At 38.7% G+C, this 16,106-nt stretch overlaps 9 protein-coding genes across 9 annotated transcripts; 5 read left to right on the plus strand and 4 right to left on the minus strand.

The window, feature by feature from the left end:
• Nucleotides 1–64: 64 nt before the first annotated feature.
• On the plus strand, nt 65–883 carry KLLA0_E19009g (uncharacterized protein; the record flags this gene model as incomplete). Its single annotated transcript, XM_454810.1, has 1 exon — nt 65–883. The coding sequence occupies one exon, from the start codon at nt 65–67 to the stop codon at nt 881–883; it is 819 nt and encodes a 272-aa protein (XP_454810.1).
• Nucleotides 884–1,730: 847 nt separating this feature from the next.
• On the plus strand, nt 1,731–3,689 carry MRN1 (Mrn1p; the record flags this gene model as incomplete). Its single annotated transcript, XM_454811.1, has 1 exon — nt 1,731–3,689. The coding sequence occupies one exon, from the start codon at nt 1,731–1,733 to the stop codon at nt 3,687–3,689; it is 1,959 nt and encodes a 652-aa protein (XP_454811.1).
• Nucleotides 3,690–4,819: 1,130 nt separating this feature from the next.
• Nucleotides 4,820–5,479, plus strand: UIP4 (Uip4p; the record flags this gene model as incomplete). Its single annotated transcript, XM_454813.1, has 1 exon — nt 4,820–5,479. One exon carries the CDS (start codon nt 4,820–4,822, stop codon nt 5,477–5,479), a length of 660 nt encoding a protein of 219 aa, XP_454813.1.
• A 424-nt stretch (nt 5,480–5,903) lies between these two features.
• Nucleotides 5,904–6,467, minus strand: KLLA0_E19075g (uncharacterized protein; the record flags this gene model as incomplete). The annotated part of the gene is made up of 1 exon (XM_454814.1): nt 5,904–6,467. The coding sequence occupies one exon, from the start codon at nt 6,465–6,467 to the stop codon at nt 5,904–5,906; it is 564 nt and encodes a 187-aa protein (XP_454814.1).
• Nucleotides 6,468–7,876: 1,409 nt separating this feature from the next.
• On the minus strand, nt 7,877–9,139 carry POS5 (NADH kinase; the record flags this gene model as incomplete). Its single annotated transcript, XM_454815.1, has 1 exon — nt 7,877–9,139. One exon carries the CDS (start codon nt 9,137–9,139, stop codon nt 7,877–7,879), a length of 1,263 nt encoding a protein of 420 aa, XP_454815.1.
• Nucleotides 9,140–9,881: 742 nt separating this feature from the next.
• On the minus strand, nt 9,882–10,401 carry MMS2 (E2 ubiquitin-conjugating protein MMS2; the record flags this gene model as incomplete). The annotated part of the gene is made up of 2 exons (XM_454816.1): nt 9,882–10,290; nt 10,391–10,401. 2 exons carry the CDS (start codon nt 10,399–10,401, stop codon nt 9,882–9,884), a joined length of 420 nt encoding a protein of 139 aa, XP_454816.1.
• Nucleotides 10,402–10,630: 229 nt separating this feature from the next.
• Nucleotides 10,631–12,577, plus strand: MAD1 (coiled-coil domain-containing protein MAD1; the record flags this gene model as incomplete). Its single annotated transcript, XM_454817.1, has 1 exon — nt 10,631–12,577. One exon carries the CDS (start codon nt 10,631–10,633, stop codon nt 12,575–12,577), a length of 1,947 nt encoding a protein of 648 aa, XP_454817.1.
• Nucleotides 12,578–12,793: 216 nt separating this feature from the next.
• On the plus strand, nt 12,794–13,606 carry LCL3 (Lcl3p; the record flags this gene model as incomplete). The annotated part of the gene is made up of 1 exon (XM_454818.1): nt 12,794–13,606. The coding sequence occupies one exon, from the start codon at nt 12,794–12,796 to the stop codon at nt 13,604–13,606; it is 813 nt and encodes a 270-aa protein (XP_454818.1).
• A 203-nt stretch (nt 13,607–13,809) lies between these two features.
• GUP1 (O-acyltransferase) lies at nt 13,810–15,573 on the minus strand (the record flags this gene model as incomplete). Its single annotated transcript, XM_454819.1, has 1 exon — nt 13,810–15,573. One exon carries the CDS (start codon nt 15,571–15,573, stop codon nt 13,810–13,812), a length of 1,764 nt encoding a protein of 587 aa, XP_454819.1.
• Nucleotides 15,574–16,106: the final 533 nt, after the last annotated feature.

Here is a 16,106-nt window from a genome sequence, read left to right on the forward strand (position 1 = left end):
CTGGCAACAAGATGCAAGAAAAATAGAGCCTTATAAGTCGTATACTCTGTTCTGCATCGTGTTGATGATGTCTGAACCAGGTGATTGTTGGTTTTTTGTGCGAGACAAGAACTCTGAGGATGAGACGAGGGTTTACATGGGCCATTGTTCTTGGTCTGAGAGGGATGAGTATGAAATTTGGACCCATATCAACGGAGTCGACTATGGGTACGTGGCCGGTGAATCCAGCGATGATATACCACACACGGATATGAAGCATATGGTTAATGCGTGTTTGTCATGCTCTCGCATAGGAGAAGATATACAGGTTACAATACATAAGAATAATGATAAAGTTTGGATACTAGGGTATAAAGACGTGAATATACCACTAGAGATGGAACGTCATAAATTGGATTTAGAAGATTTATACGAAGCCAGTATGAGACTTGTATCTAGCACTAATGAAATATGGGAGAATCGATTGAAGAAAGTAACCGAGGAAGCGTTACAAGTAATAGAGAGAAGTCGCAATGGGATAATCGATGCTCTAAATCAGAGAAACCGGAAGATACGAGAGCTGGAACAAGAATTGAAGCGAACTCGATCTCAGGTTAGCGTTCCATTAGGATCTCCGCCTCAATTCGAATATAAATCTCCTGTGAAGAGAGAGTTATCGGATCTTGACGAAGATGATAAGGAGCCAGAGGAGCCATTGGTACCGACTCAATCGTACCCGTTCATGGGAATAAACCGGTCAAGGACTAGCTTGAGTTCATCGCCAGAGAAACGCACGCAGACAGTAGAATCGAGTCCAATACCAATAACTGCAACCAGTGATGCCGTACCAGATGAAGGAAACACATCTGAAGAGGACACTGATTTGACAGACACAGGAATGTGAAGTACTGTATCAACTATATCACGTGACATGAAAAGATATAACGGCACTCAGAGCTTGCAGGCAACTTGTACGTATATAGAATAAAGCCCTATGTATACACTTAAACGTCTTCACCGGGGAATGTCTGCTGTTCAAGCCGAGATTTTCTATTCCATATATGTCGGATCCCAAACCTTCTGCAATACGGAAGCAGAAACAAGAAAAAGAGAAAAGAGAAAAAGACAAAGTTTCTACTCGACATCTGCACTGCCCTCAAACATTCTTCCTCATCACTTTGTCACTCGTATTTAGTCTAAACTATATTTGCCTTACAATCTACAATTCACACAAATGTCACTTTACAAGCTGTAAACCACATGCCGTTCAACTAATGCACTATATAAAGAGAAACAAAGAGACGTAAAAAGACGTAAACACGGGATACAATTCACCAGTACATATTCCCCCAAACCAGCCAACTCTCACTTCTCACCTCTCCCCTGCTACATCTTGCTTCGCATTCTGCTCGGAATCTCTTCTTTCAAGCCCCATTTAGTTCCTATTCGATCTCGCATTTCCATACTGGAAAAGACCAGTTTTGAAAGTTTTCAAGTTCTCGAAGAAGAAAAAAAAATCAACAAAAAACTGAAAACTCGAAACATTCACATAGTGTTTTCAGATTGGCACCACTTCGTCTTGAAAGGTAAAGGTTAAATATAGGCTATTCAGACTAATCACACCAGTGGTGGTTTTTCTTATAAACGATTGGAGTGTAACCCAATCACTTTTTTTAATTCTTTCTTAAGCAAGCACGGTTTTTATTAGTTTTGTTTCGGGGTATTTTGGAATAGTTTGAAGAGTTCCAACCATGACTTATTCACCATTCAACCAGCAGCATTCGCATCCACATCTGGATGTACACCATATGGCGGCTTCTCCCGTTGGAGAATCGCCATTGTCGCCTCTTTCTGATCTTTCATACCAGACGAATTCGAGGCAGAACACTGTGTGGTCCGACCAGAGTGCTCATCATCCGCAGACCCATTGGGATCCGCATGGTCAGGGCCAAATGAACGGTCAAGCTCAAGCTCAGATGCAGGCTCACATTCAAGCTCAGGCACAGGCTCAAGCTCAGGCTCAAGCTCAAGCGCAGGCTCAGGCTCAGGCTCAGGCTCAGGCTCAGGCCCACGCTCAGATGCAAGCCCAGATGCATTTACATGATCAGCATCCACTTTCACAACAGCAACAGCATCAACAGCAGCAGCAACAGCAACTTCAGTTCCATAACAATTTAATGAGCCCTGTCATTGGATCAAATGGTATTGGCATGTCTGACATGTCGTCTATGCATCTACCATCGCAAGAGTATTTGGATTATTCAACTTTACAATCGGCCTCTTCAGAATTTTTGTCTCCAATACCAGTCAACGTTATGTCTGCAGAACCACAAGATCATATGTCTACTGTCAACATGATTGCGCAATTTACAGCGGAGGCTAACTTGCCTCTCTCGTTACAGTCGGGCCAGTTGAATAATCCAAGAGATTTTACTACGGCGCCTTCAAGAACAGTTTATCTAGGTAACATTCCTGCTACCATTACTTACAAGGCATTGTTGGATTACGTGCGTACCGGTGTAGTGGAAGAAGTTAAGATTTTATCTGAAAAGATGTGCGCATTCGTTTCATTTGTGGATGAGAACGATGCCTTGTTGTTCCATTCTGATGCCATCCTGAAAAGACTAAATATCGATGGGCGTGATATCAAGATCGGATGGGGCAAACCGCAACCTATTGATCCCATCGTTCGTGCTGGTATAGCTAATGACGGTGCGACAAGAAACGTGTACATCGGTAAATTAAACACCAATAAGGACTCATGTGAAAAATGGGGTGCTGATCCAAAGGAAATCCTAGTAACTAAGGAGAAACTTTATGATGATTTGTCCCAATTCGGTGAAATTGAAAGTATCAAATTGGTTGAAGACAGAGGAATTGCATTTGTTCATTTTACTTCCATATTCGCTGCCATCAAAGCAGTTGCAAATATCGGTTCCATCGATCCATACTATTCGAACAAAAAAGTATTTTACGGTAAAGATAGATGTGCATTCATTACCAAGACTCAACAGCATAACGTGGCCCAATTCCTTGGTATACAACCAGGTATGGAAGCTTTGATGGAAAATAATAGAGAGCTAATCTCTCAAACATTGTTACAACAATCTGCGGCGGCCGCTGCCATTGCCACTTCTGCAGGAGGTGCCAACAATTTGGGCAACCGTACTGTGTATCTAGGAAACCTTCCAAAGAACGTGAAATTGGAAGAGATTTGCAATGCAATTCGTGGTGGTCTTTTACAAAATATTAAACTTCTTAACGACCGTCACGTTTGTTTTGTAACATTCATTGACCCTACTGCTGCTGCGCAATTCTATGCCATGAGCTCATTGCACGGTTTAACCATTCATAATAAACGTTGTAAGATTGGTTGGGGTAAACACTCTGGGCCATTACCAAACCCAATAGCATTAGCTGTTTCCAGAGGTGCATCTCGTAATATTTATCTAGGGAACATCAACTTTGAAGAAGACGCAAAGCAAGAAGAATCCGTGTTTGCTGAGGATACTTTGCGGGCAATCTTTGAAGAGTTTGGAACTGTCGAACAGATTAATTTCTTATACGAGAAAAACTGTTGTTTCATCAACTTCGCTAACATTAGCAACGCGATCTTAGCTATTGATAAGATAAAATCTAACCCTCATTTCAATAACTTAAAAATAAATTTCGGTAAGGATAGATGTGGTAATGTTCCTAGACAGTTTTGATCTCTGTGAGTGTAAAACGAATGCACTTTACTTTACCCTTCCTCTTTTTCTTTCAAATCGTTCATCTCATCCTTCAGTGCAAAACAGAACAATTAAACTCAAAAAAAAATCATCCTCACACCGCAACAGAAGTCAACGATTGCACTGTATCTATCGCTCATTGTCAATTCATCTGTAAACTTGCTTGTGGTGGTGTTTTTCGTTTATCTCTTCTTTTTTTCTCTTCTCTGTTTGAAGGTCACATTAAGTGCGCGACCTCAAATTCTATCCAGCTGATCTTTCACATTCAAATTCAAATTCAAATTCCCATTCACCATCTGCAGCCAGGTTATAAAATTTTTTTCCGATTCATTCTATTAATTTATTCCATCGCTATTTCCAACATCATTACCAGCATTTATTTTTTCATTTTATTATAGTTTTCCAGTACCTTTTTGTTGTCGTTACACTGTAATTCACACATCCTTGTATTTTATTGTTATCATTGATAGATGCTTATATTTCTAAACCTCACACAATTTCCATTCACATATTATATGTTTTGCCATAAACATTTCTACAGTTGATAAATCTTCTATATTTAATAATAATATTTAGCAATTCTAACTAACTAATTCTTATTATATCCGATTTCAAAAGAAAGCAATGCAATTTATCATTAATTGATTTAACTAAGCTTCATAATACAGGACACCAAATTTCTATCCAGCTTTGCCAATCGTCTATCCCATCCGAGCTTTAGGCCATCCAACAATACCCATCACCGTCTGGCTTCACCATTCTATGACTTTTGCTAACGTGGTCGATTTTTTTAGTTTTCGTTTTTCCTCAAAGTCGGTTTTAGGGTATATAAAGGATCAAAACCAATAACAACACATTCCTTTCCATGAAAGTCTGGAGATCTAAACAAAATTGATGTCAACATAAAGCCTTAGAACGGATATTTCGATACAGCAATCGTACCAAACTGTTAATAGTGATCCTATCTCATATTTAAGCGATACATTGATATATTGCTAAAGTACAAGCATAATAGCTGGAAAAAAAAGACAACCCTTATCAAAGGATTGATTAAACAGGATAATAGAAACATTAAGGGACATATTCTGAGGAGAAGGTGACTCAAAAAAATGAAAATTATTAGCAAGCGCGATTCAGCAAGTGGATTGAATGTTGCATTGGACCTAGAAAAGTGGACTGTTAAGCCAATGATTTACAATGTCGCCGAAAAGCAATGGGAATACACTCCAGATCTAGAGGACAAAGAGGTGGAGAAAATCCATTTCAAGTTCGTTGACAGCAACGGTACTTGGTTTGCAGATAACGACTTTCCAAAAGAGTTTGATAATATTGGGAACGAAAATAATGTAATCTACGTCAACGGTAAAGGCTTAGAGTTCAAAAATTACGTGAACGATATCAAAAACGATGCAGATTCTCCAGCTAGTACTCCCAAGAATGCCCGTTTTGCATCTCCTAGAGAACAGAAACCAGAGGAAACGACCAATTCGGTAAAAAAGGAAGTACCGGTAGACGAGGGAGTTCAAGCTGTTGAAACTAAAAAGGACACTGAAGGATCCGCCGATAAAGCTGAAGCAATTCCTGCACAGGAACAACTGCAGGAGCCACAGAATGAACAGGAAAGACCAACTACTTCTGATACGGCTGTAACTCACAGAAGTGACTCAGTTGTGGAATACTCGACGTTTTTGGATAGAATAATGCTGTTCCTAAGAAGATTTATAAAAAAATGGTTCACATTCGAAAGATCTTCTTCGCCAACTTCCTGATCTACAATTTACCCCATGTTTAACCACCAACAACACCAAATAATTTTCCTTTTCACGCAGAAGAAGAAGTTGTCATCAATATCTTTATCATATGCTAGACATAATAACTATATAACTAATTTCACGACTACAGAAGTTTTAATTTAGGCTTCCTTTAGTATATTTCGTTTTAGTTTTGGTCTGCAAAAGGCAACAATTTTTGAAGTAAAAGAGTTGGGTATAATCATATATTTGTTACGTATATCAATATAATAGGTATATAGACCACAGCTATATTTCGTGAAGCAATCTAATGGTTCACTTCTGAACTAAAAGGAATTCGTTTGGATAAATAAAAAAAGTATAAGGAAGATGGGTATTGTCTTTTGGAAGAAATTAGATAGACGCATTGGAAAACGAGTCAAAAAGTCAATTTCCTTCTAATTCAGAAAATTGGTTGGCCAGGTCTTAATGTAATCCAACTCCAAGCACTAGGTTTGGCATCAGCCTCGGCCTCAGGGTTGGCTTCTCTTTTAAAGATTGGTTGACCAGGTCTTAGAGTGATCCAGCTCCATGGGGAGGCATCTGCATTGGCATCAGCATTAGCCTCTCTCTTAAAGATCGGTTGACCAGGTCTTAGAGTAATCCAGCTCCATGGGGATGCTTCAGCATTAGCGTCAGCGTTGGCTTCTCTTTTAAAGATTGGTTGACCAGGTCTTAGAGTAATCCAACTCCATGGGGAAGCATCGGCTTCTCTTTTCTTCAAATCATCCTTGTCAGCGAAAGCAGCTTCAGCGATGGTGGTGTTTAAGAATAGAATACCAGTGTGGGTTCCGTTATTAACAGGCAACAAGGAAACTTCATCCCCGGTTAAGTCAATGAATCCAATCAAGGCTTCTTCTGGAACCGAAATTGGAAGATCGTCGATGTCAGTTTCGGTAGAAACTGGAGCAGCCATAACAACGGAAATTAAAGCAGTAGATGCGGCTAATATAGTAGAGAATTTCATAATATTGGATAGTTCAAATTGGATAGTTGGGTTTGTATAATTTAGATTAAGGTGAAGTTCAGGATAATAAAGACAGAAAAAGATCAGACGAGTTGGGCTTTAGATGCTCTGGTTTGCTTGTTCTAATATACTATATTGAAATTACTATTGAAACAAACTTAGAACAATACCATAACATCCTATCAATCAAGGGTCCTTTATATATGAATTTTCCCGAAATCCGATCACCCAGTGAGCTTGAACAGCAAACCATTTCGTCTTAAACAGATAACAACCTCTAAAAATGTCACTGTCTTACGATTCACAAACTGCAGACATCGAAATTGAAGTAACAGATTAGTATGAGGTTCAAAAACCACATTATTGGAATTTCCCCTCTTCATACAAAGCCTGTCAAAATTAACTTTTGCACACTACTGTATAGTTTCAATACATAACGAGCTTTACATGACAGTTTAGGAAAGAGCACTCATTTCATACCGTTCAAAAGTCTACTTCAGGGACACATACAACATCAAGAAAGAAAATCAAATTGCATAAGCTGCAAACTTAAGCATGGAACCTCATTAATTACCGGTAATATGTTTTCCCATTCAAGTTGTATAATACCTTCCTAATTTGGTCTTTAAAGCAGTTACAGTTCTCATTCATATTGAAACAGACAGAAGAAAAAGAAATTTAAGGACCACAAGGGACAGTGTATGACCAAAATGGAGTCACCACATAAACTCGGTTGGTGGGAGCCTGCATCCTTTAATCATTAACCTTTCATGGTACTTTGGCAATATGTTGAAGCTATCACTTGCTATACTTGATTTAAACTCTACTCTACCCTGGAACCCTTCGAGAGATGAAAAAGGCCGATCCTGTCGCAAATCCGGGTAATATAACATACCAATGAAAATTTTTTTATTTCCTTCCTTTTCTGTCTTTGTATAAAGCTGAGATCATGAGCATTAACATCATCCACCACACTTCACTTTTGTTTAATAGGTTTTACTTTAGTTATGTATTTATTTGTTGTTTTTAAAACAGTAACGCAAAACTCACAGACATTCGCAGCGCATAAAAGCATCCTCTTGAGGTTGAACCCCTCCGGGGCGTTCTTGGCCCATGAAAAGTTGGGATATGTGTTGCAGTTTGCATAACTATTTTCGGATGTACTGGAGAACGAATCCCATCGAATGGTCTTGGGTGCAGCGACTCATCTGTTGCTTGGTCTTAGTTACCAGGTCTAAGGGTTTACCTTCGTGTGCCCGTATGAGAGTGGCTGCAAGGATCAGTCGAACAAACCAGTTAATTAATTTTAATTATTATTCTTAATTGAAGTATGTGTGTATTAGCTTCTGGTAGTATATACATATTACGCAGGAAGAAACAGGCAGAGTAACGGGTCCAGAGTAATTAATCTATGACTTTGAACCGAACCTGAAACTTGAATTGAAACCCAATAGCTCATTGATGCCTTTAATCCAGTCGTTTTCAGTCTTGGCCACGCAGTAGATTCCAGAGTTCTTGAGCGATGTCTTTTGTGACTTGATTGCTTCTTGAGGTATTGGTAATTTGGACCCATTCACATAGATGGTTCCTACTTCGTTGACGACATGAATTTCATCGTTCACGTATACATCTTCCTGAGGAATACCATCGATGGATAATTTCACAACGCGGCCGTCTGGACCGCCAGTGTGTTTCGAACCGATTTTTATCTTGATATGAGAAGTGTGAGGTAAGATCAAGGGACGGAACGAAAGTGACCTAGGGCAAATCGGGGTTAATAAGATCGAGGGAACCAAGGGAGACACAATACTTCCGCCTGCAGATAAAGAGTATGCCGTAGATCCGGTAGGCGTGGATAAAGTCACACCATCGGCAGTAGTCCTTGTCATAAACTCACCATCGATGTATATATCCAAATTGGTCAAATGTGGTGAGTTACCTCTATGTAAAAAGATATCGTTCATCGCATGTAAAGTTGTAGTTTGCTGCGTCTTGCCATTTCTTACCAAATGACACTCTAGTCTCGTTCTATGAAGACATTTGGCTCTAGAAGTCATCACTTGTTCGAAGATTTTCTTATGCTCTTTGAAAGCAAACGGTAGTAGGAACCCCAAAGTTCCTAGACTGAAGGCAAGTACAGGTGGGACCTGAGTATGTGAGAACAACGAAACGGATCTGAGAATCGTCCCATCGCCACCAAGAGTCACCAAGAGATCCGTCTTTTTGACAATGTCAGCGTCCGAGCCCGTATATAGAACATGCGGTTGATTTGGATTCGATTTAGGCATCGATCTGAAATCTTGTGATATTTCTTCTGCCACATCTGGTTGCACTATAACGTTGACTTCTGGGTAAGAATCGTGCAAGTGTGTGATGAACTCAACCATGGCCTCCCTAGTGGTATCAGTCCAAGGTTTCTTCATTAAAAACACGTTTTGCATAGGACGGTGCCATATCAACGATTGTAGTTTCGAATTTGGGGAAGATATGAAATCTGGCAAGCTGGTTGCCCGTAGATCGTTTACATCTTTCAAAGCAACAAACTTCGAAGAATCTCGAAGTCTTACCTCAGAATAAAACCTAGCGCACTGAAACAAACCTGAAACATGCTGCTGACGGGCCAGTGACCAAATGCTAGGAACATTTAACCTTCCTCTGAGAAGTATCACCATATCTCTTGCTAATCGTTAAACAAAAAAAAAACAAATGAAATCACTTCTAATCACCTAATCTTCTGTCTCCTACTCTGCAATTGCCGAATACAGTCTGTATCCAATGAACTGTAGTCTGTAGAAACACTACTACGGACCACTACTAAAACCTTTGTAAACTCTTTTCGTTAGGAAACAATTTGAAATAATGAATTCTTATGATTCATTTATATGAAAGTTCACTGCAAAGTCTTCCAAATTGAAAGTTTCTCTGGATGAAAGAAACAGTCGAAAGAAGAGTGTTAGGAGCAGGACCAAAATGTAGACCCCTTTTGTGCGTGTGACTCTGCGAAGAAGAGTAAGAATCGGAACGGTTGACCTAGGCCTTTTTCTATTTACAGGCACTTGGGCGAAAAAACCGGCTTTACTATCGATCTGGTGGTGGTTGTAAATCTGGTGGTTTGATGAGAAATTCAAACCAGCAAATCTCTTCGAACCTTGTTTGAACTAATTTACTTAGAGAACAGTGCAATTGAGTGGATCATGATCTAAAACAGGACCTGACTTCTCTTAAGCAAGATGATACTTTTGAGTGGAGGGCACATCGGCAGGCGTTGCTTCATTATACATTGGACAATATGCTTATTATGCGTACGAAAACTTTTGGGAGCCCAAAAGGGCCCCCAAACCAGTTGCGCCAAATACACAACTTTATACTTATTTACTCTCATGTGTATATATACATTTAGTACCTGCTGTAATTTCACTCAAACGTCGTTCCCTCTTGTGGTTGTAACAATTTTTTGTTCGATGGTGTTGCCATTTCCTTACGTAGCTCCAATAAGACAGTTTCCATGGTATAGGATCTTTTCCATTCCTTCAAAGTATGGAATTTCTCTTTGACGACCTCTCCGGTGGTAGAATTGACACATGGCAGGTTGATCTTCGATACGAATTTCACCTTAGGTGGTTCGTCTGGATATGAGGGCCCGCATTCGATGAGCACTGAATATATTCTGTTTTCATGGTTGCTATGAGGAGGACCAAGTATGGTACCGTTCCACTTTGTCATTGTGATATCATCGGAGTCAGAAAGACCATAGGAACAAGATTCTGGACCCAGTCCTTTTTCTCCCTTCTCTAGCTCTTCTAGTAGTCTGAAACTTCTTGGTCTAGTGAAATATGTATGCCATAGTGCGGTTAGTAAAATTCTGAAAGGGTTGTTATAGGCATGGGTATCGCATGAAAGTAAAAGAATTCGAATGAACGTACACTTTAGACATAGTAAGAACAGTCTGGTTAGTTAGCGGTGTGAGCTTTTGATCCCCGTCCCCTTTCTTGATCATCTTTAAAGGGGATGATTTAAACGTTTCTTCATTTCATTCTGATTTTATAATTTTATAGCGAAAATCTTGACTTTGATCTTGATCCATTAAGTGATCTTAGGGGAACTTAAAGAATGCTTCATGCCAATAGTGTCTTGCAATTGTGTCAAACTCAATTGTGTATTATATGTCACTAACACCTCAGATAAAGGAAAAGCCCCTTGAATCGCTAGATGCAGATCAGTTGAGACGTCGCGTTTTAACGCTTCAGTACAAATACACAACCTTACAGAACGAGTATGAAATTTCGAAGTTGTCATCAGAACGCGAGACTTATTCGCTTCAGAACAAATACGATAAGAGTATGAACGAACTGGAAAATGCTTTGAAAGATACCAAGATACTATATGAGGAAAACATCAAGTTGAAGGAAGAATTGAAAAGTAAGGATGCGTTACCGAAGGAGGATGAGAAGATCATAACGACACTTCGAACACAGGTTGTAAGTTTGAAAAACGAAGTTAATTTGAAAGAGCAGCGTATCGTGGAATTAGCTCATAAGCTTTCCTCAAAACAAAATGAAGTTACGAATGCAATTGAATCGATGAAGTTGGAAATTGAAGGTAGCGGAAACATTCTGCATCAACATGAAACTCAGATAAACAAACATGTGGAAGAGATACGATATTTACAACAAGAACTGAAGGAAAAAGAAAATCTGATATCTGAACTACGATCAGTTCAAACTTCTGCGTCTCATAGGAACAATTCTACGGAAGAATTACAAGATTTGGCTGTCTTGAACAAGACTCTGAAGGAGCAGCTCAATTATGCCAAAGAACTAGAGGATATGAACCTTAAACAAGCCACTGAATTGAAGAAGCTTCGACAAAATAACGATGTCCAATCGTTGTTGAAAAAGGAAAATGAATTACTCCAGTCTAAACTCGATCAATTGAATTCTTTACAAAAAAAGTTCGAATCATTGGAAATGGAGAATATCAGCCTACAGGAGAAGATTACACAATGGGGTATTGTTAGGTTAGACGGTAAATTCAAGAACCCTAACGATGTTATAACAGAGCTTAATATGTTACAACGAGAAAATACTTTCCTTTTAGATACGAATTCCAAGTTACAAATTGATTTCAATCAAATGTCCATGCTCAACGATGAGATGGCAATTGAAAGAAACCAACTTCTAGATTTGAACAAAGACTATGAAACTAGTATTTTGAATTTGAAGCGTTTAAATCATGAACTTGAACAACAAAAACTTTTGTCATTTGAAGAGTGTAAACTACTAAGGCAACAATTAGAGGAATTTGAGGAGCAAGACGATAAGAAGAAAACACCCGGAGACCAGGTAAATGCTTCAAACATCATCGAAGGGTACAAAAATCAAACTGAGGATCTAACCAATGAGCTCAAGAGATTGAACGAAGAATTATCAAAAACTGACGATAAGATTCAAAAACGTAGAAAAATAACCAATGATTTGGGAATAAGCTATTCTCAAAGATTAAATGAGCTAATACTGGAGAACAAAAAACTGGAGAGATTACTTTCTGCGACTAAAAATCATGCGAATATCCTAGAACAAAAAATTTTGGACTTGACTAGTCTTAAAGAGAAGAAGGTTAGAATTTTACAACTTCGTGATAATCCATTGTTAAAAGAGCATTATATCAGAAAGGAAAAGTTGGCATTACTTGAAAAGGAAAACTCCGATCTATTATCTGGGATAGAAACAGATGCCATCCCAAGATCTGTTTATGATCGTATCAAACACGACATGAAACTACTTGAGAAAGAGATTTTCTCTGCAAATAAGAAGACCACAAGACTAAAAGAAGTATTCAATAAGAAATCGTTAGAGTTCATTGAGGCCGTTAATTCACTGTTAGGATTTAAACTAGAATTCTTGGCACATGGTAAAGTAAAATTAGTAAGCTGTTATCAACCGAACAAATATATTATTGCCGATTTACAATCGAATACGTTAAAATCGGATCTAGATAAAGTTATTCCTGAATGGGAAACGTTATTTCAATTGTACGTTATAGAAAAGGGAGAGTTGCCAGCGTTTCTCTCCCAAGTAAAGCTTAGACTGTGGGAACTATCTCAGCCTTAGCTGCGCGTCACAAGAAGGCAGGACTCAGTGTAAATCAACATATTTTAATTCATTGTATATACTAGTATGTGCAAATATCTCTCTATTTACATATGGATCAACTTGACGAAAAAAGATTCAGACATATATACAAACTTGGATTGTCGGGGATATTATATGACATCACTTCCTATCACAATACCGAACCGCAGCAGTTCATCAACCGATGATTGAGGTATGACTGAACAGCGTACTGTTACAAATAATGCTACCCATTATTTCTATCCTACAGTCCTACTATTTTCTATATTATTGACTGGTGGTGTTTTAACTGCTACTTCTTTTTACAATAAGCACCTTAGACAGTATAAATCTGCCAAAGATATACCGGAAGCGATATTCAAGAAGCAATGGCTATATGGTAAAGTAACATCTGTGGGAGATGGTGATAATTTCCATTTCTTTCATACTCCAAGCGGTATTTTTGGCGGCTGGGGATGGTTAAGGTCCATTCCTGAGTTACAAACAGTAGCGTTCGACGCTTCTGTTGAAGTACCACAATCAGTTCGTTGGTGGAACAAACTATTCAGTGCCAAAGTAGCTAACTATAAGAGTCATTTCATGAGTTTACATGTGCCATATAAGGGCAGAAGAAATCTTCCTACCATTTCTGTTCGTTTATGTGGTGTGGATGCTCCAGAAAGATCGCATTTCGGAAAAACAGCTCAGCCTTTTAGTGATGAGGCACTAAACTGGCTAAGGTACAAGATTTTGGGACAGTACGTCTGGGTTAAGCCATTGGCCGTTGACCAATACGGCAGATGTGTTGCACGGGTTGAATTGTGGTCCTGGTTGAAGGGATGGCAGAATATTAGTATTGAAATGCTAAAAGAGGGAGTAGGCGTTGTTTATGAGGGAAAAGTTGGCGCTGAATTTGATAACCAAGAGGATATTTACTTATATGAGGAGTTAAACTCAAAGAAGGCAAAACGTGGATTGTGGTCACAGCGGAAATTTGAAACTCCCGGTGCATATAAAAAACGCACTTGAAACTGAAATCAATAAAAACAAAAGATCATTATTTCAACAGCAAGTTACAATAAATTATCTTCGCATCTTAACTGGCCCTTGGAATACCATGAAAAGTAGTTCGGAGAAAGGCTTCTGATCGTTACTTCGTTTTGTCAACAAACTCTGGAAACTAGACTGACTTAGTCAAATCATATTTATATTCATTCCATGTAGTATATTATTTAACATTTTACATAGATACCGGCTCTCATCTCTTGGGCTCTGAATTCGAACATCAATTGTACGCCGACGAAAAGAGCACAGTTAGCTATGGCGAAAAACAATAACCCATCAAATGTACCAAACATTTCTTTGAAAAACAGTAAAATTCCATCATGTCCTAAACAGAACCCGAATAAGTTAGCAATCATCATCATCCAAATGTTCAATACTGCACCACAAGCACAAACATGCCTATACCAAGGCTTCTTACTGAACTTATTAAAATATCTAGAGAGCATTATCTCTGGTAGCAAAAAGAGTACAACCAACCAGCCCCATAGTAAGAGTTTTAGTTCAATATCATGCCAGATCGCGACGAATGAGAAAACAGCAAATGACGTTATAATTCTATTTCCAGACCCACCTAATGGGATATAGATATAGCGAATGACCCATTTATTATAAGATCTGTGCCAAGCTCTCCAAAATGCAACTGGAGAGAAATTGTTATTCATACAACGTATCATATTTTCTGGTGGATCGATACCATCCAAAAGTGCCCATAATCTAAATAATCTCCATGGGATAAGTAATTTTAGCCATATTAAATTTAGATTAAATAAACCAATCATCGAGATTTGGAATGGGGAGTCACCATTCCATGCCTTGGTCTTTGAAACAGCAACCACATATACGAAGTGAAGTAAAAATTCCATTATGAACAAACAGAACAATAACCTCAGCGCGTATTTGAGAATTCTTTTAAAGTTGATGGAAGGTAATTGATGAGAAGATTGGTACAAGTAATCGTTAAAAGTCAATATTGGTCCAGCAATAAATAATGGGGTATAAGTAACATATGCCAAATAACGCATCAAGGAATATTCTTGAATATGGTGCGGTGCGATAAGTCTTGCACGCTCATCCAACAAGACTGATTTAGTAGCATTTTCTTCAATAGTTTCTAGCACTTGGGTGCTGGAGGCGCGTTTCATCTCAAATCTTTCAGGTGAAACGCTATTTGACGCAGGAACAGTCGCGGGGTTGGAATGAATCTTATTCCATCTTTCTAAGAAATCCATATCGAATGAGATCATTCTCAATAATGTAAAATTGTAAAAAACGTCCCATCTTTCAATGATACCTTTAAATGAATGGTCCAACGGTTTCAGAAGCGGTATTATCTGGCCGTATTGTAAGTTTCTATAGGAATTGTTAATGAAAAGGGAGCCAATACCATATATCCACACACTCAAAGTTGCCAATGCTCTTTGCCTCTTAAATGTCTTGGCTAGGGTGAACATTACTAGAACATGGAACAAAACGCGCAAGCAGTTTACGCCATGTGCACCAATTAAGAAAACTAACCCAAACCAAAAATCAAACGTCACCTTTTGTACATTGGTAAATTGGAGCACAGCTTTCTTGATAGATAAATGAAGTACCATCAGACCCACCAGTAACAATAGATTATCTCTAAAAAATCTATACTGGGCATCGCTGTTATCAACTTTTCTTCCGAACATCCATCCCTTACTCAACAAATGCTGGTACTTGTAATAGTTTGAATTCCATGAGTTAGTAGCATCCATTCCTGCCTTAAGCATCAACGGTAGCACTATACACAAGATTAACCAATAAGCCTTGAATTCTAATGACGACCATCTAGATTGAATTTCTGGCCCCAATTTCTGTTTACGACGAGAATCATTCGTAGGTGCCGTCAAACGTTGATCTAGAGTCTCTAGCGAGAAGAAATCCTGCACGACGGACACAATTCCCATTATCTGTATTTTTGTCTTGGAGATCTCTATTAGCACACCTTATAAACCAGTCGCGCAGCAAATAAAGTCTTTAGATTCAAAAGTAAGTCAATTGAGGGTTGAACTCTACACAATGATATAATAATCCCAGAAGGTACTGGTACCATATAATGTTTAAAAAACTCTTCAAAAAAACCTCATATACGAATGAAATCACTTTTACAGTTTATATTTTAAGCCACTGAATCTAACTAATGATGATACAAGCTTCCCTTACAGAAACGAATTACCGAAAAACCTTTGTTCCCGTTTGTTTCTACTTTGTTACGCAAATCCTGTATGTTTCCAGATGGAAACTCGGACCATTTCGCGTACAGAACGTTATTACCAAGTTATTCCGCTCGGGTCTCTCCAGTTCGAAATTCGTCGTTCCCAACCATACAATTTCTCCTTTGTTTCGCATATGTTTCCTACAGCCATTCGGTTTACATTGACCATTTCCGTTAAGTAATTGTCTGTTTTGCCCAACAGCGTCCGACTCGAAAAATTATGCG

The sequence above is a fragment of the Kluyveromyces lactis genome (genome assembly GCF_000002515.2).
Source record: "Kluyveromyces lactis strain NRRL Y-1140 chromosome E complete sequence".
NCBI classification, from domain to species: domain Eukaryota; kingdom Fungi; phylum Ascomycota; class Saccharomycetes; order Saccharomycetales; family Saccharomycetaceae; genus Kluyveromyces; species Kluyveromyces lactis.